The sequence below is a fragment of the Mytilus trossulus genome, chromosome 7 (assembly GCF_036588685.1).
Source record: "Mytilus trossulus isolate FHL-02 chromosome 7, PNRI_Mtr1.1.1.hap1, whole genome shotgun sequence".
In the NCBI taxonomy this organism is placed as follows: domain Eukaryota; kingdom Metazoa; phylum Mollusca; class Bivalvia; order Mytilida; family Mytilidae; genus Mytilus; species Mytilus trossulus.
In genome coordinates, this window is record NC_086379.1 from 74,040,362 (window position 1) to 74,060,275 (window position 19,914).

A 19,914-nucleotide genomic window follows, 5' to 3' on the forward strand; every position below is an offset into this window, starting at 1 on the left:
AAAATCAATTAGGAAAGTCCAAAATCACATGGCAAAATCAAATAACAAAACGCATCAAAAACGAATGGACAAGAACTGTCATATTCCTGACTTGGTACAGGCGTTTTCAGTGACCATATTTCTATTCCCCAGTCACCCTTAGAGGTCTGATCATTATAGTTTGGATCGTTAATCAAAAGAGCAAATACAATATATCAGTATGTGGAATTGGATTATTCAATTTCCTTGGTCTTCTTGTTTTAACAAGTGCATGAAAGGTGCACAGTCAGTTACCCTGGGAATGCCGACAACCTGCTGGAAATTCAACCTCTAAATACAACAAATGTATTGTCATTGAGAAACTCAATCATTTTGATCAAATGTTCTTTGTTTAGCATGTTTTATTTTTTAATTCATCTTGAACCAAATATGCCAAATTGTATTAAAGAATAATAATAAATGTGTGGCGTATGAAACAATTTTTATGGAAAGGACACATTGTTGGTTATTTCTTTTATATAGGTTTTCAAGAACGGAAGTGTAAAGGGTGGTTCAATCGAAGGTTTTGATAGAATTTAGATCAGAAAACGACCTAGAATTAGATATTTTTTTAGATCTTTTGAGTTTACAAGAATTTACATATTGTCTCATTTAAAACCATTATGGTAATGACAGAGAAACAATTGAGTTTGAAATTCAAACGACAAAACGTACGGCATAATTTGTGTCCAAAATAATGAGCGATCAACAAAAAATCTTGCCGTGACAGCAACAAACGAAAACCACTAGGCTACATTGTAGCAGAGATATACTAGTTTGTTGGTGCCAACTAACCAACCTAACGTGGACAATGGCAACGGCACTACACAAGAACAAACTTAAAAAAAAAAAAAAAAAGTGAAGCAAATATGCCAAACAGCAATAAACAAATATGAGAAACGGCAATAAACAAATATGAGACAAAGAAACTAACAAATATGAAGAACAGCAATAAATGGCAACCACTGAATTACAGACTCCTGACTTGAGATGTGCATATATAAAATGTGGTGGGTTTAAATTCATACAACCCTCCCCTAACATGGGACAGTGGTGTAACAGTACAACATATCCGTACGCAATCTGTACACATCCAACATCCAATGTATTTTGTGTAAATTGTCACAAAAAAAAGGAAAAAATAAATGTCTTGTGAACACCTAATGTAACTAATTTGACAGATTTAGAAACGATCCTGGTAAGCTTATCGCTCTTTTAAAAACTTAATTTTCTAAAAGGTTGACATCTCAACACTGTCATAAAATCTTTGAATATTGTTTTTATTGGTATTTATGTTGATTTTGCTATCAGTAAATTAAAAGCAAACTAAGCTTTATTGTTTTATACATATGCACTTCCATGGATCTACAATCTGTCGATTCCTGTATCTTGGCATTGCTCAATGTCATTTTTTTCTATGACTGTTTATGACGTCTGAACACTAAAGTCATTGGATGTTGGATGTGTATTGATTGATAATTAAGTCTTAGATGCATGATTGTTTTCATTAATTATTATTGGCTTTGAACTAGCTGTTAGTAAATGCGAGTACTCTTGGATCTGCCCGTTTTGCTGTTGTGATGTACAAGTACCGGACCACGTCGCCTCTATGTAATTGGCTTGCTCATTGTTGAAGGCCTTACGGTAGCCTATGGCTGTAAATTTCTGTGTAATTTTCTTTTCTTGTGGAGAGTTGTCTCATTGGCAATTATACCACATCTTCTTTTTTTAACAATAACTTGTGAAACAGGCCTTAAGTTACTTTTACTCTTTAATTCTCTTTTATTTCTGTTATACAGACTAACAACGTTGATTACTCCACCAGTAAAGTTATGACGAATAGATATCTGCACCAGCTTTCACAGTGTAAAAGTTTGGGAGATATGGAGATTAAAACATCAGAGAGAATGTTTCGTCGCCAACTACAACCAAACAAAGCTTATAAATTCATTTACTGTGGAATAGAAAAGGCTGGATCAACATTCTGGAGACGTTTACTTCAATATGTACAGCTAGGCAAAATACAAACACCTTATCGAATAAGACCAGAACTAGCGAATTCTTACTATGTGGATTTATCTAAAACAACGTTATTGGAAGTGCTAGGTTTACTGAAGTCATTTACAAAATTTATATTTGTGAGAAATCCCTATACAAGATTACTTTCTGGTTTTATTGACAAATTATACTCTCCTAATCCGTATTACTGGAACAAAATAGGCATTCCTGCTACCAGGTTAGCAAGGGAGATAACAAATACATGTGGACATGATGTATCTTTTAAAGAGTTTGTAGAGTACATTATTCATTCTAATAATAATCCAAAGATCAAACGTGACGTTCATTTTATTCCAGCTTATCAATTGTGCCTTCCTTGTCACATACAATATGATTTCATTGGTAAAATAGAATCATTTGAAAACGACGTTATGTTCATACTGGAAAAACTAAATTTAACACAATATATACCGGTTTTACAGAATTTTAAAAATCAATCAGTCGTTGATGCTATTTATGATGTTAGTCACACTTTTATAGAATTCAGAAAAGAAGCTTCAAAATGTTTAAGCTTTGAAGAGAGTCTCAAAAGGACGTGGCGAAAGCTTCAGTTAAGGGGAATAATAGCGGATGAAATTAACTTGCCTTTTTCATATACAGAGGCAGAAAATATTACAGAAGAGAAATTATTGTCAACCTTTATCAAATCTTTTAAGCAATCACAAAAATTTGACTTGCGATCACAAAAACGAAAACATCTTATTTATGCTTATAGCACTATTTCTTTACAGACTTTAGAGAAATTAGCAAAGGTATTTATTATAGATTTTAAAATATTTGATTACAATATGTACCCTGCATCTATATTCCAGAACAAAAATATTTCAGAACACAGTGTAGCTCAATGGTAAAAATAAAATACTTCAACTAGGCGTTTAGCTTATTGTCTTTATATCTTTATATATATGTTGAAAACGGACGATAGAATTTGCAAATGTATAAACAATACAAAATATATGTAAGTCCAATGAAATTACGTACTTTTGTCTACTTTCAAAATTTAATAGTGCATTTAAGATTGATTATATTTTTGTTATATTTCCAGAATTGGAGGGACCGTCACATATTCTTATATATTTAAGCTAGTTAATGATGTATTTAGGTGAGGTTTTTGAATTTATGTTAGATGTTCAGACTCCTTGGTGTTTTTCCATACGATACAAGGTCAAATATCTTGCACCATCACAGCCGTTTATTTTTTCATATAAGACATAGCGCATAAAAGGTCATTTAACAAAATTTAAGCATATTCTTGATTTTCTTTCTTTTCATTTTAGATCCAAATAATACCAATGGATAAGAAAAAGTCCGAGTCAGCCTTTTCCCGCCATAATTAATACATCAAATATCTCGAAACGAAGCGCTATGACCTATCAATATTTTAGCTTATTATGATCGACCTTAAATAATACTCTTCCAGCTTAAAGCATCAAATTTTAAGTTCTTCAACGATTTATTTAATTTTACCCAAGATCACCTAAGTACATCCTTAAACTTGAGGGTTTTTGTTTGCATCTTGTAAAAATCCCTAGCATTCACAAAACAACCTAGTACGATCAAATTCTTTAATAATCATAAGTTCCACAAAATATATTGTAGATCCCAAACTGTAGTCTATAATTGCATTTTGGTGACTAACATAACATGAGAACAGCTTTAATTCGTTATATGATAATTTGTCTTTGACAATTCAAAATGAACTATTCAAACTCTTCTCCATCCTCATATTAGTTACTTTACCATAGACCAGATGTTACGGTTGAATTGTTTTGCATTTGTCGAATCAGGGGACTTTTATAGTTTTCGATGCAGTTTCATTTTGCTCGTAGTTAATGACTGTATCAATATGGTGACCTTTATAATAGATACTAACTCCTACGTCATCATGGTCTCTGGTGAAAGTTGATCCACTACAAATAATAAAAATAATATTTTATAGGGAGCACGTAAACCCAAATTGAAAAATATATAATTTCACTGAAAACAGTTTTACGTAACTAGATGTATATTCAAAAACTCACTCGAGGAAAAGAAATACTCTGTTTAAAATTAAGAAAAGAAAAATAAAGAGGTTGCTGGAGAAAATCTGGTTGGTTTTTTTTTGCACAGGAAAGTGCACGAGCAATTCGGGCGAGAATTTAGGAATTCTAGAGTTCAAGGGCGTACCAGTCTACTTTCGTCTATCCTTTAATACGGATTAAGTTATAGTTATTGACCAAGCAAGTCGGTATATGGAATTTAATCTGCACAGCACGAGATGACTCAATAACCCGAACGACGTAGGAGTTCGGGTTATTGTGTCATCTCGTGCTGTGCAGATTAAATTCCATATACCGATTTGATTGGCCAATAACTGTTTTAACACATGACGCAATCAATTTACGCGAACGTTTTAGAAATGTTGACGTCATTCCGCAATCCACGGATCCTAGGAAAGTTTCTTGTAGGTTAAAGCAAGGCGAAAATACGACTTTGGTAAGTTTAAAATTAATATTTTTTTTCATATTTAGACTCATTCTAAAATTGCGATTTAATGGTATATTTTTTTTTTTTTATCTTTTCCGTTAAATCTATTCCCAATTTTTATTTAATTGGTGACGATTAAGACTTTCACAAACTGTGTACTTTCGAATCGGTGTATGAATTAAAAACATAACTGCAAGGGTTATTGAGTTTAAGGGAGCTACCATTTGATTTTTATGGGGGGTGGGGCTAGGATGAAATTTCAAATAAAATAGGCAGGACAGTTTTGAGTAAAAAAAAAGGCAGGATGAGACACTTGCAAAAAAAGTCAGGACGACAATTTAGGTAAAAAAAAAAGTCAGGATAAACTAAAAAAAAAGGCAGGACCGAACAGAGTGAAAAATAAAAAGGCAGGACAGAGATTACAGCTAAAATGCAGGAAAAACTTTATCATCCTAGCCCCCCTAAAAATCAAATGGTAGCTCCCTAAATCAGAATACTATGATTGCTTTTGAATTTCTTTCCCTCAATGGTATGCTTAGAGAGAAAAGGAACCGAGGAAGATATTACCGGTATATTACCTAAATTTAAAATGTTAAATAAACAGAAAATACGTTTCTCTTTCAAAACCTTTTACTCCCCGCAACCCCCCCCCCCCCCTTCCCAATTTCTTTTTATCTTCTGTATTACTTTTTAAGACACCTCCATCTAAATGAAGTCTGATTGATCTCCATCTAATCCCCCTGTTTTAAAACAAACTTAAATATGGTCCTCATTAAATTCAATCCTAAAATAGTTCCTTTATATTCGGATATTCAAAAAGTCGTTATAAATTCCATTGAATCTGAAACTAATCTAAATCATTATATTCGGATATTCTTAGATACAATTCTTTTTGGGCAGAAATTAACAAAAAAAAATAACTTTAAAACACTGATTTAGATTTACGTTGTCCACAAAATATAATAAAATAGTTTATGTACCAGCTTAGATAAAAAGAAATGAAGGAATGAGAAACCTTTCTTTTTCCTATTTTGAAACTACGATGTTTGTACGAAGTTTAACTTTGTCGTAATTTCAAGGGGTGGGGGCGAAAAGGTCGTTAACCCTTGGATTTGACAAAGTATCGTGTTTTAGCTTTAAATCGTCAATATTGTCTTTAGTCTCGCTACACTCGGGGATTTTTTTTTATTTGATAGAATAACGCCCCTTTCAAAATCCAAGAACCGCCCCTAAAGGTAAAAATAGATTTGAACTGTGCAGTTTATCTGAGGTAGTTAATGCACACCTTAGCTGTGCATTATCCATATTATACCACAGTAAGAACAAAGAGATTTTACTCTTGCCATGTGTTAAAAGAGAAGTTAAATGCCGTTGCCCATTCCCCTTGATCAAACAATGGAGTTACAAAGGAGAGATAAACATCAAGTTAAAACAGGATGAATACATATTTCTTCATTGTTCTTACATTCTCACTGATGCATCAGTTGCGGTTTGAAATAGTTGAGGTGAATCAAATGGCATCACTCGAATTTTTTAGCATACCAGTTTCAATTGAGAAAGCTTCCATGTGCATTGATCATGACTGAAAACAGAGAGATACCCTTTGTGCAAAACACAATTAGATTCGACAGGATCATGTCTTGCTGAGTGAAATTAACTTTATTATTGGACTGAAACTACAAATTGTACACACTTCACAGATTTTTTTTTAATATTGTGAACAATCGTTGCGACTGGCGCACACCCCAGTTTATCCTAGAGCAATAACTTTGTATTAAAATAACGGACTCGGTGTCGCAGAAGTAACATGTAGCTCTATGACACCCTTTAATAGAAACAGAAATCATTGTTGTCAAGTTGTTAGAATGACACTTGGGAAACATTTCAAATACTATTGAGAGAAATAAACATATTGACTGTAAAAATTGCCCCTGAAATTAAAAGTCAATGTCTGAATCACAGTTCAAATTGGATTTCTTTTTCTACAATTCAATATTTTCAATATTTTGAAGAAACCAAAATCCTTCAAATGTATATTCTATGACAAACTTAATGCATTATCTAAAGCATACAGATATATACCACAAATGCCGAAATAGTTTTATTTAAATGAGTCGTCATTCTTCAGAGAGAGAAAAAGTAACAGAGATGACCAATAAGGATGCCAATGACGGCAATGAATGCAATATATAAGTGACAATCCTACATATATGACCGCAAATAATTAACTTAAAACGTAAAAAAAAACAGGTTTGTCTCTTTGATGTGTTTTTGTACAAAATATGTTCATGTGATATTACGTCAGATTTAGTTATGAAAAATTAATAATACATGGAATAACTAATTAATTTTTATGTTTATTGGACATTTTGCCCTTTTAATGTCATTCATATCTATAATCACAATTTCGGTTTAAATTCACACTTTTGGTGATAGACCGATACGTAACTTCAAAAGAATTATTGTAAATATTTGTAAATTTTTTTGTTATCTAATATAATATAGATTTTTATCATTACCTGAAGGAGTTATAAATTTTAAACCTCCCCCAGGTAAGTGACGTTCTTATCTCATCAAAACTATCTGTTCACTATTCTTCTGCTAAATTGGACCAATATAAAAAATAATTAGTCAATTACTATTTTTAAAAGTGCATAATATTTTAAAATACCGTTTTCATTCATATATTCTCTAAAGAATTGACTTAATATCCTTTTTTCACTGACACGTTGATATTATAATTGTTGATATATTTATTACTTAAAGTATTAAATTATTGTAAGATTCACATTAAACAAATTATTTTGGAAATATTGAAATAGCACCTGCATTGACAATTATTGCAATACATGTCAGTCAGTGCTTCGGTATAAACGTTTTATCCAATGTTTACGTCATAACATCGGAAATTACCACTGTGTTCTAAAGTTCCTCTAGTCGGTATTCAAGAAAGATCAGTGAAAGTTGAGTTTACTTGTATGAATGCAAGACAAAGCTGAGATCGATGGTTAAAACTCTATTTTTTTTATTTTAAGTACGAACAGCAAACAAAATAAAACAAAACAAAACAAACAACATGCGTATGAAAATAAAATATAGTAAATAAGAAAACAAAAATGCTATAAAACAAACAATTACATCACAACCAATTGATACAATATCGACAACCTGATAATTTGACATTAAAGCTAACAGACAAACTCAAAATTATTGTAAAAAGGAAATAGATAATTTTTTTTCGATTTCGTATAACAGGCCATATAATTTTGTATTGCTGACGAAAGTCGTACCTATGATCAATGCAAACATGGCAAACGTATATTGTTGTTATGAAATTCAAATAATGAACCATGAACTAATTGACACAATATTAACGGATTGTGTTAACTTTTCTTCTGTGGTCCACTTGTATTGTTTTCTGAAGAGAAACCGACACCATTACACCTGCCTTGGGTCAATTATAAGGTATTGTTTTATATGCATATAATTGACATTGAAATTAAAATAAAACTGCCAGTGTTAAATTTGTACATCATTATCAATTAAAGTGACATCAATCTTTACAAGTTCTATACCCCATCGGACAGGATAAATTTCATAGACATTTTAACTGCTCGTTCAAACGACACATTTTATGAATGAGCTGTTATACGATATGATTTGAATAAAGCAAGGATTTTAAACTGCATTGAATCTTTAGCTTCTTCGATTGTCATAATTTAACCCTTGTGTTTCCGGAGGGCAAATCTTCATTTGTCCTAATAAAGCGCGATACGGAACTACAACTAATTATTACGGATTTTTTTCGCTCAAGATAAAACATCAAATCTGAACTGCTCGTAAAGATGATTCGTTCATATTCATATTCGTGGATATGTTTATTTATTGTGTGCTCTTTTAATATTTATACATCCAAATCATGGTAAGTCAATTTGATCGATTTTTTATTTTCTTTATTTGGCATTTGTGATCATTTCATGATAAACATCTGAATTGTTATATATTTTTTTAATTTTCTATCTTAAACTTTAGATATTGATATATCATTTTAATTAATCTTTTATTCTTTATATTTCTTCATTGGAACTAAATCAATGTAATGAAACTTTATTGATATATATTTTTCCTGTCTTTTAGGTTTAGGTTTAGATTTTGCTTTTTAATATTTTATTTAAGTTTTGTCTTCAACTGGAGCATATAGTAAGATAGTTTTTATTCGAGCCTTATGTTAAATTACAGAGAATATCTGTAACAGACAAGATCAGCCAGTCTACGTTATGGCTTCCCCCTAAACAAATCAGCCTTTTTTCTTTAATCTAGCCTGTCTTTGATACCACTGATTTTCCTTTGGTACTTTTCTTTCAACATTCATAGTTTTATATCAAACATTGTGCACAATTCAACAGCTATTGTTGGTAGTAGTGTGAATCTTGGTTTTTATGTATTGTTGGCTTTGCATTATTGTGCAAAAACACGGGTTTATTTGTTATATTGAAAATTTCAGCATTATTGTGCAAAAATCGGGTTCATTTGTTATATTGAGGATTACAGCATTATTGTGCAAAAACACGGGTTTATTTGTTATACTGAAAATTTCAGCATTATTGTGCAAAAATCGGGTTCATTTGTTATATTGAGGATTACAGCATTATTGTGCAAAAACACGGGTTTATTTGTTATATTGAAAATTTCAGCATTATTGTGCAAAAATCGGGTTCATTTGTTATATTGAGGATTTCAGCATTATTGTGAATAAATCGGGTTCATTTGTTATATTGAGGATTTCAGCAATATTGTCCAAAAATCGGGTTCATTTGTTATATTGAGGATTTCAGCATTATTGTGCAAAAATCGGGTTCATTTGTTATATTGAGGATTTCAGCATTATTGTGCAAAAATCGGGTTTATTTGTTATATTGAGGATTTCAGCATTTTTGTACAAAAATCGGGTTCATTTGTTATAATGAGGATTTCAGCATTATTGTGCAACATTGTTTAATACAATGACTGAACATGACTGATTGCTGCATTCTAAAAATGCTGTAGCTTGTTGATTTATATTTGATTTTTTTCATGCCAAATAATGCACTCCAAGGTTAATTCGTCGATAATCTACACAAAAGTATATAAGGTTGTGGATTATACCAATATAAAACTTAAAACATATAATGACAGTTCTTCATGCAAATATTGGTTTTTAGCATTTTACACTTTTGTACGGATTTCAACAGAGTAAGAATTAATTTTTGTTTTGCCACCAATGAAGTTTTATCGTATGAAATCAGATTGAAATAAAACAATCTAGAATAGATTAAAAAATGACCCACATTATTATTGATTTTTTTCCCCATAAAATATGTTTCGAAGTTGGATTTAATTTATTTAATTTTATTATTATTATCAATCATATCACTCACCTTCTCCAAAAAAAAGTAACTGTCAGCGCTTATAGTTCTCCATTTTGAAAGGAAATTGCAGGGCAAAACTTTTAACAAACAGAGGTTGCACTTTATTTTAATCAATACGTGTTAACTTTTTACATATTGTGACTTGGATGGAGAGTTGTCTCATTGGCACTCATACCCCATCTATGGATTTATGTATATCATTTATATGCTCAGTTTACGATTGCTCATAACTTTTGATTTTGAATAAATTTGTATTCTATAAAGTTACATTATATCATTTTGTCATTGTTCATAGAAAGGCAATTCAGAATTTCATCGTTTAATGTTGATGTCCAAAATAAAGTGTTGTTGCGTCAAGTGTCTTTTCATGGCTGATATTCAGCCAACTGTCATTGTCTGCACTTGTTTTGTCATAAAGCCAAATAAGAGGTTGGCAGTATATTATTAATGTCGACTGAAAAAGATAGACGATAACAAAAGAGTAACAAAAACCATTGGTCGAATAAAAGCACAAAACGAGGAGACAAATTTTACATAAACACAAAACACAGGTCAAAGATTGAGCAACACGACACCCCCCCCCCCCCCCAAAAAAAAACCGGCGGCTCACCCATGTGCTCTGGAAGTAAACAGTATTTCCTGCTCCATTTATTGAACTTGACTTGCTGACTAAGCTTAAACATTTATAGTTTTCTAATGTTTGCAGTGTGCTCAACCTTTTACTGGCTTTTGGTTTTGGTTGTATTTGTCATGTTTTTTCTCCAAGGGTTTTTTAGTTGCTGTTTTCAGGAAATTTGCTTAGAGATTTAGTGGTCAAGGAATGTCCAATACATTTTTGAGTTGCCTTTGTCAGTTATTGGCCTATTTTTGTTGTTGTATAAACTACATGTATGTATTGTTCTATGCATTGTTAAGTTGCCTTAGTCATGACTGTTCTATGGAATTTTGCGTTGCCTTTGTCATGTATTGCCTTAAAAAAAAATCTATATAAATGATAGCAGTTACTGTTTTTGAGTTTGTCGGTGTGGTTGTTATTGAATTGTAGAAGAGCGTTAGTAATTTGAAAGCTAACGCTCTTCTACAATTCAATAACAACCACACCGACAAACTCAAAAACAGTAACTGCTATCATTTATATAGATTCACAAAGTTTTAACATATAGAGATAAATTCAATTCGACAAAACAAAATATTACAACAATGCCAAAATAATCTATTGAAAGAGTAACCGATGTTGACACAATGCCCATCGTGGGACGGACACTTAGGCAGTAACCTTTTTTAAATGTTGCTCAACTCCCTTGAGTCTTGACCATTGGCATGATATATGTTCAACTGTCTGGTGATTTTTTTTATTTATTGTGATTCAGTAAAATTTGATAAGACTTTAAAAAAAAATCAGCATTACATTTATTTTATATGAGAACTATTCTGCTGTAGTTTATTGATGTTTTTTTCTGATATTAATTACAATGTTAGGAACAATCTATTATAAAAAGCTGATATGAACATAGTAACATAATGCCAAACTTTAAATAATAGGAAGCTTCGCGTGCCTAAAACATTTTAATTATTTAGAGAATTTGTTAGTAACACCAATCTTAGATTTTATCGCGACAAACTTGCAACATTTTTTTTCTAGCTTTATTTGTAACAACTGCTGCATTTTTGTGGATTGTAAATCATTAATAGTAATATTCACGCAAATGGGTCTATGGAATGAGGGAATGACATGACTTTACAAGCAAGGGCCATCTATCTGATCTAAACACAGTTACATGACACGTTTGTTAAATAACTTTTATGTTAAACGAAGACAATAACAAACAGATAACATCACATACATGCGTGCCAACAAATCTACATATTGAATAAAATATAATATAACCTATTTCAAATGTGCACGATATTACATCGTCCATTTTGTCACATAGTTGCCCTTGAATAAGATAGCATTTCATCCCTGATCAAATATTTTGGTTTGTGAACAATCGGACTTGTCTTTATAACAATATGCATATAACATCGTATAACGTACCAGGTTGAACTAAAAATTATCGACAATGGTGACAATAGAATTAAAACGTCTTTATTTAATCTTGAAGTTAAGAGATATAGACTTCCTATATCCCATTGATCTTTAACAATTTATTTCGCTGCAGGTCATTAAATGAGATTCTAATAGCAGGACCAAAGGTCGGACTAACATCAACCAACTATACCAGGAATCCTGACTTGTTCACCCGTCACCCGGTAAGCATTGTTCTCCGTAAACTGTTAATCTGCTTTTTCTTTATAGATCTCGTAAAATCCATTATGACTATTTGTATTGGGACAAATAGAATATTTAGGGATTGGGACTGTTATGCTTAAGAAAACGGACATTGTGAAAACACACAATTGTATTCTTTAAACTGTTTTCTATCGTATCAATACTAAATTTAAGACTGACAGGAGATTGGTACTCCTTTTTCCGGATTCCGACTGTCTGTTTCTGGGTGTACATAGTGCGAAGAATCCACCGATTCCTGACTTGTTTTGAAAAATGACACATTTTGTCTTTTTATTCATACAAAAGCAAAAAAATGTCGCCAATTTATTAAATTTATGAAAATATAAGAATTTGAAAAATATTTACTCCATTAAAAGTTACCAATCTTACAATATAATCACATTGACTGCGAAAAGTATAACAACAGCTTTTGTTTACCTTTCCCCTAGTTATTTTGTTCTCTCAAATATTTATAAGATATTACCAACTTACTATGTTTTACACTTTCTGCACTCTGCATGACCTAGCTGACAGTCAAATAGGAAATAGTATTTATGATATTTAAGACCAGAGGCTGTCCAACTCGAAATTTAAAAGAGGTTAATTATGCACCAGTAATTTTTATCAATTTTGAATAAGAACAAAAACAACTTTTCCTTTGCAAGTAAATCCGTCCATTCTTTAACTTTTTGATCTAAGTGAATAAATTGAGCATAACATGTGTCAATATGGTAAGACTTTGTATCTGTAGGTTGAGGCAAAAATTTTGGACAGTGTCAGAAAAGGAACATTAAAAGCACAAGAAGAATGTCAACACCAGTTTAAATGGGAAAGATGGAATTGCCCTGCAGACACAGCACCCTTTGATCAAGATTTTGGTGAGTTTTGTAATAACACTGTAGATTTTTATATGCATTGAATAAACACAGATAATAATAGTATCATATACTAGAAAATGATATATTGATTGATTGTTGATTGTTTAACGTCTAGTGGCAAATATTACATGCCTGTTCCGGAAGATGAAAATGATTTACATGTAAGTCCAAACAATGGGTTATGTAGAGGAATGCAATACTAACAGTTTTTATGCTAGAAAAATGAAACAATTTGCTCGCTTCTTATTTGAAATCAATTGAATGTCTTCATCATAAATTTTTGCTACTTGCACCTCACAACAAAATAAAGGTTGTACTGATCACCAATTTTAACATAAATATATGCCGACACCTGCTATATAAAAATATTGTAAACTCAACTAATAATGATTTATACAAAATGCCAAAACGAACTTAAGCAGATTGTAATAATTATAGTTTACACAAGATACGGATGAAGTAGTCTTACATATAATAATATTTGATGCTTGTCTATGAACATTATTTGAATAGCTTGAGTGAATATTCACATGTAAAAGAGAAGTGGTACTTCCATTTGAATCGCAAAGATCCAGCCGATATATCGATACTCCATATTTCAAATGCTTGTACCTTTCACTATATGTAAAACATATTTTATCGTATTTATCCTTTGTTCTCACTAACTTTTATCTTGTAAACCCCATCAGGATGTGAACAAAACTGCCAAATACATCGCAAGTTTTTGATATGTTGACAAAACGCGCACAATACATCTGCCATACCGGAAGTTGCTGTTAGTCCAAACTCGGCTTGTTGTTTGCCCTTTACCTTGCCCGTACATGGGTCTCTTGTTTCTGCAATGGATTAAAACAAATAGGGTTATAAACTTAAACAGTTGTATTGTGGAATAAAAGATTTCACTCAATACTATTTCATGCTGCCAACATTCTTTTTTTGTTAAATGATAAAAATAAATTGGAGAATATTCTCAAAGATTTAGAATGATGTAGAATGAGTTATAAAAAACGACAACTATATCGACTGTTTGGGAGACAATGGTACCGCGGTATTGGGAATTAGATATTTTAAATTCCTTTACACGGTAATGTTTAAATAGTACAAGAATAATATATTGAAAAAATCCAGACATTTCTGAATTAGCATCTAATATTGCAAAACATTTTAAACTGAAAATGTTTAAATCCTTTAAAGAAGCTCCAACAACTGAGAGAAAAAACCGAGTTGAGCAAGTTACATTTGGTAGTGGATTGTAGTGAGTAAACGCCGATTTCGAATAGGCTCTGTAACAATGGTTAAAATTGTCAACAATTAAAAAGTAATAATAATTAAAACACGTTTGCAATATATTTACCTCCTCCGTCATCAAAGGACAACATAGGGTTTACAGTAGGGTCACATTCCACATTCGGGTGACGATTTCGCCGTAAAAGATACCCTTCTTTGGGGACCAGAAATTGTAGTCTTGGGCGAGACGGATGGCTTGTTAGATACCCAGTAACTCTGTCGTAATACATAATAGGAATAGCTTGTACGTCATGCTTAACATGATTGTGCTGAAGAACTGGAATGGCTCCAGATCTAGGATCCCATAAAAATTGGCGCCCATACTGGTCTCTAAATAGGCGTTTCTTGTTTAGTATTTGTTCTCTACTATCCTCTATACCCTGAATGATTGCCTCCGGATTCTGCTCAAAGGCTTTTGCTAATCCATTCCAATACACATCGTTACTCTTGCTGTGTGTGGTGGCTCCTATCAAAAAGATGTAAAGTTTAATGGTTCATTCAAATTTTGGAAAGAATACATGGCACTTAAAATCATTTCCGACACATTACTATAATAAAAAGGTTAGAAGAAAAACCCTGACTCACCGCTCGGTACATTTCTGTTATAAATTCCATAAACAGGTAGATCGAAGGTTGATGCTGTCCAATGTTGTGCGAAGGAAATGGCAACACTATGAGAAAATAATAAGATATAACAGAAACATCCAATTTTTAGTCCAAAACACATTTTAAAATCCATTTAATATAAATGTGGTAACTATTGAGGGGATTACCGGGTAGAACATGTCTTCAGAAATGTGTCACACATCGTGTTTACAAGACATAGAATATGACAAATTACTAATTCCTTAGGGGTATTTTAGTCCAATAGTTTATAGTTAGGATGTTACTTGGGATGAAATAATATTAACGCATTTCAATATTCGAACATTGATCTTAAAGTTTGAAACATACTTTAGTATAGTGTACATTAATATTCAACAAGCAAAAAATATGAGAGTTTTTAAACATACATCTGCTAAAATTTCAATGAAATCAACCGGACATTTAAAGACATAAATTATATATCACAAAATTAAATGAAAATGTTATTCTTTTTACACACATCAGTGTTTTTATAATGAAAAAAATCGTTTCTATTTCAGCTACCAGAGAAGCTGCTTTTGTTCAATCTATCAACGCAGCTGGAATAATGCACGTGGTTACACAACAGTGTAGCTCTGGACAGGAAACATTCTGCACCTGTGATAATTCCAGAAATGGACAAACTGGTAAGTTCCGGTTACAGTATTGTGAAATATATGTATTCATCACAGGACCTGCCCTCTCTGGAGGTTGATGGAAGTGTATTTTGTCCGATACCATCTGTGTTATGAATAAGAGGCATGGCTAATAAAAGAAGATTTGGATCAACGTCATTATGTTTATACAATTAAGAAGATGTGGTATGGTTGCTAATGATACATATCTCTACCAGAGTCCAAATGACATATCACTCACCGTACGACCTCCAACAATGAGCAAAAAAAATCCCGCTAAGCTATGAAATACCACGAAATCAAATCTGCAAAATAATTCGAACGAAAAAACTGACGGCCTGATTTATGTTTGTTTGTGCTGTTTATTATATTATATTAAAGCTGGTAAATCCATTTAAAATATTCCATATTTATGTTTGCGTATAGTTTGGTCTCGTTTGTTTTTGTGTTCAACAACTATTGAAGTATCGAAAATGAATCAAAGTTTCCCATTCGTTTTTCACATTCGCAACATCTCAAAATATTGAGTGAAACCGACATTTTTACTTTCATTTATTAGGTTCTCAATATTTCAGAATGATTTCTATTGATTTCTACAGCAAAACTATCAACTCTTCAGTATTTAAGCGAAGTTTCTTATTGCATTTAACGTCTTGAATAAGTAGGACTAAAACGATATAGCCGTTATAATCATATCTATGAATAACCAATGTTCCTGAAAGAGAATTAACGTATGTTTTTTTTTGACAGGCGGCTTTAATTGGAAGTGGGGAGGATGTAGTGATAACATCAAGTTTGGAGACGAATTAACATACAAGTTTCTGAAAGGGTTGACCTCTGGAAAGAATGAAAATGCTGCAATGCAGCTACAAAACTATGGCGCAGGACGTCAGGTAAGTGTTAATATAGATACTCTATGAAATCCTCGTTATGTATTGCATGGTTTTTATTCAATTTCATCTTATTTTTTACAAGTCATGGGTTTGAACCATTCATGCAGTCTTACTTTAAAAATTTGTATTTTAACCCTAGTTTTCTGCTTCAAGTTTTTAACAAGGTCTTGATTTACTTTTTGCTTGTAGATGCTATGAACTTAGTCTCTTGTTTGACTATGCAAAATAGTTTAATCAACTGTTTGACTACCAGAAGTTCATAAAAAAATCTTTTTTTTATATTTATAGTAAAACAAATTCATTGGTGCTGCACAACACAGAGTGTTGGAGTTATTCAGTACAAGTATTAAGTTTTGCGTGCTTCTAGTATCGCAAGTTGGTGTTTATGTTGAATTTTGCTTATTTTTCATTACATTCATTTTATTGTTGTAGGCTGTTGGAAGGAATACTAAAATGGTGTGTAAATGTCATGGGTTATCGGGAGATTGTTCGATCAGAACATGCTGGCAACAAGTCGCGACCTTCCGTGAAATTGGACAGTTTTTAAAACAACGTTACAAGAAGGCTAAATTTGTCAATTATTATGACGGCCAACTACGTCAGGGTAATGACGCGAGAACTCGCGAATTGGCCGTTTTTTCAAAAAAACAACTAGCATTTTTACAGAAATCTCCAAACTACTGTAAAGAAGACCATGTAATGAACATAAAAGGAACAAAAGGTCGACAGTGTATGCGTAGTAAAAATAAAAATGCGATGACAACTTCAGAAAGAAAAAGTTGTCGAACTTTATGTAAATCTTGTGGATATAAAGTGAAGAAAGTGACAGTGGACGTTAGCAACACATGCAATTGTAAATTTCGATGGTGTTGTAAGGTGAAATGTGACAAATGTGTGACAAGGGAAAATAATTATTATTGTGTAAGATAGGACTATTTCTTGACGATTTATCATCTGATCTCTTATTCGTTAACTGAGAACTGCTATTCCAGCATAACGATAAAATTGTTCTATAACTAATGCCACCTCATACAGTGAGGTATGATGTATATTTTTAAAAAAACCTGACAAACATGACAATGCCATTTTGTTGTTAATTATATTTGTTGTTGTTGTTTTATATTTATATATTTTATTATTTCTATAAATAGACATAAATCATTCTTAGTTTTTATTTTCATTAATGCCATATACATGTAGCAACTATTTGGTCCGAAACTAATTCATAGTATCAACTCCTATCTCAGTTATTATTCTAGATCCATGAAACCTTAAAAAACGATTGAATACTTGTTAGATTTGCATACCTGCTATTATATTAATTTTGGGGAATTTTCCACTGTTTTTCAAGACTTTGGAACTTTTGAGATTTATTTGCACGAAAGATAGTACCAGTTGTGTGTAAACTTCTACTCTTACAGTTTTCAATGCACGTCCGTGAAACATCATAGAAATTTTACACACATGTTAAAGTTGTAAACCTGCTATTATGGAATTGTTTGACGATTTTTTCATTATTTATCTTACTTGGAAACTTAATCATTTTTTATCACAATTTATAAAAGACGGGTAATTTTTTGTAATCAGCTCCTCCAATAGTTTTCAATCAATCGACACTTTAAAAAAAACATTAAAATTTATCGTAAGTTATACTGAAAATTGTACTTTTACTCTTAAAATGTTGTGTTAAGGCAAGAGTAGTATTCCGATGTCTAAAAGTCATAAATCGATTGAGAGAAAACAAATCCGGGTTACAAACTAAAATTGAGGTAAACACATCATCCACAAGAGGAAAACAACAAAACAACAGAAACACAGAAGTGCAACAAAAAACAAAATGACAATGCAACACACACAGACAAAAACTATAAAATAACAACTGCTTTTATCCCGACTAGGTATAGGGCATTAAAAAAATGTGGGTGTAACCTTGTTTTACGGCTAGACAAACCTCGCGCTTTTAAGGCAATGTTAAATATAACACTTAAATAACAACATTACATGATATGACTACAGTACAAATAAATGGAAGAACATTCAGGACAGACAGATACCCAAATAAAAGTTATAATTTGACATCGAGGTTGTGCATTTTCCATCATTGTATTATTTAAAGATTTTTAACCATTTTATATTTACTTATGTTTTAATATTCAATATAGATAATTTTCAATTATTTAACTCTGCGATTGAGTCTTTGCTCTAATTTTGTATTAAGGGTTAAGTTTTGAAATCAAAAAGTGGGAGAAACTTTTTTTATTTTTAAAGATGTGATAAATCATTATTCTGGCTCTAGTATTTGCCCAATAAGATTCATTAAAAATTCAAGAAATCAAAATATGGTTCAAATTAGAGGCGAAAGACAACAAAAAGGATATTCAATAATATAGATAAAGGAAGATGGGATGTGAGTGCCAATGAGACAACTCTCCATCCAAATAATAATTTATAAGCATTATAGGTCAATGTACGGCCTTCAACACGGAGCCTTGGCTCACACCGAACAACAAGCTATAAAGGGCCCTAACATTACTAGTGTAAACCCATTCAAACGGGGAAACCAACGGTCTAATCTATATAAAAAACGAGAAACACGTATAAATTGCATAAACAAACGACAACTACTGTACATCAGATTCCTGACTTAGGACAGGTGCAAACATTTGCAGTCGAAAATAAACTGACAGTGCCATGGCTAAAGACTAAAGAGACCATCAGACAATCAACAGTACACAAAACACAACATAGAAAACAAAAAAACTGAGCAAAACGAACCTCACCAAAAGCTGGAGGTGATTTCAGGTTCCCCGGAAGGATAAGCAGTGATTGTGTGTTACTGGTATGAGTACAAACCGGTTGATATTGTTAATTCGATAGATCACATATGTGGAAAAGGGGACGGGGCGTAGTTACGACAATTGTAACATATCCGTCGTCATCTGTAAAATACATATCCAATACGGTCAAACAACTCGTGATGGCGTCCGTAAAATTTACGAAAGGATGATTGCAACTTCGCTACTTGGAACTCGTCCAAAAAGAAGATAATTTTTATGTTTCATTTTGTTTTGCATGAAGAACAAACTGTTTCAGAGTATTTGATTAAACATAAATTGTTGCAACAAGAAACCACTCTAATTGAAGTTGTTCTTTTTTCCAAATAATTTTGCTATATATTATACCGTTTACACTTTTAGGAAAATTTTATTGAATTTTGTAGCATCAGTTTTAATACAGATTTATTCAGACGCTATAAGAGTAAAGAAAGGTATAAAAAGTACAAGATGTAATTGAAACCAATTGCTCTACACGCTGAAATTTCACCAGATGTAAACATCATGATCATTTCGCAATTCAAGTTGTATTACGGAAAAC

The 19,914-nt window shown here is 31.9% G+C and overlaps 3 protein-coding genes across 3 annotated transcripts; 2 read left to right on the top strand and 1 right to left on the bottom strand.

Annotated features, from left to right (window-relative positions):
• Positions 1-1,850: 1,850 nt before the first annotated feature.
• LOC134726666 (carbohydrate sulfotransferase 9-like) lies at positions 1,851-2,927 on the top strand. The gene has a single exon (XM_063591077.1). It carries the CDS (start codon positions 1,851-1,853, stop codon positions 2,925-2,927), a length of 1,077 nt encoding a protein of 358 aa, XP_063447147.1.
• Positions 2,928-8,079: 5,152 nt separating this feature from the next.
• On the top strand, positions 8,080-17,701 carry LOC134725786 (protein Wnt-8a-like). The gene is made up of 6 exons (XM_063589935.1): positions 8,080-8,464; positions 12,113-12,203; positions 12,974-13,100; positions 15,533-15,658; positions 16,397-16,539; positions 16,972-17,701. The coding sequence occupies exons 1-6, from the start codon at positions 8,388-8,390 to the stop codon at positions 17,467-17,469; spliced, it is 1,062 nt and encodes a 353-aa protein (XP_063446005.1). The 5' UTR covers positions 8,080-8,387; the 3' UTR covers positions 17,470-17,701.
• Positions 13,169-15,204, bottom strand: LOC134725787 (uncharacterized). The gene is made up of 3 exons (XM_063589936.1): positions 14,973-15,204; positions 14,455-14,853; positions 13,169-13,936 (listed from the first exon to the last, which is right to left on the bottom strand). The coding sequence occupies exons 1-3, from the start codon at positions 15,124-15,126 to the stop codon at positions 13,746-13,748; spliced, it is 744 nt and encodes a 247-aa protein (XP_063446006.1). The 5' UTR covers positions 15,127-15,204; the 3' UTR covers positions 13,169-13,745.
• Positions 17,702-19,914: the final 2,213 nt, after the last annotated feature.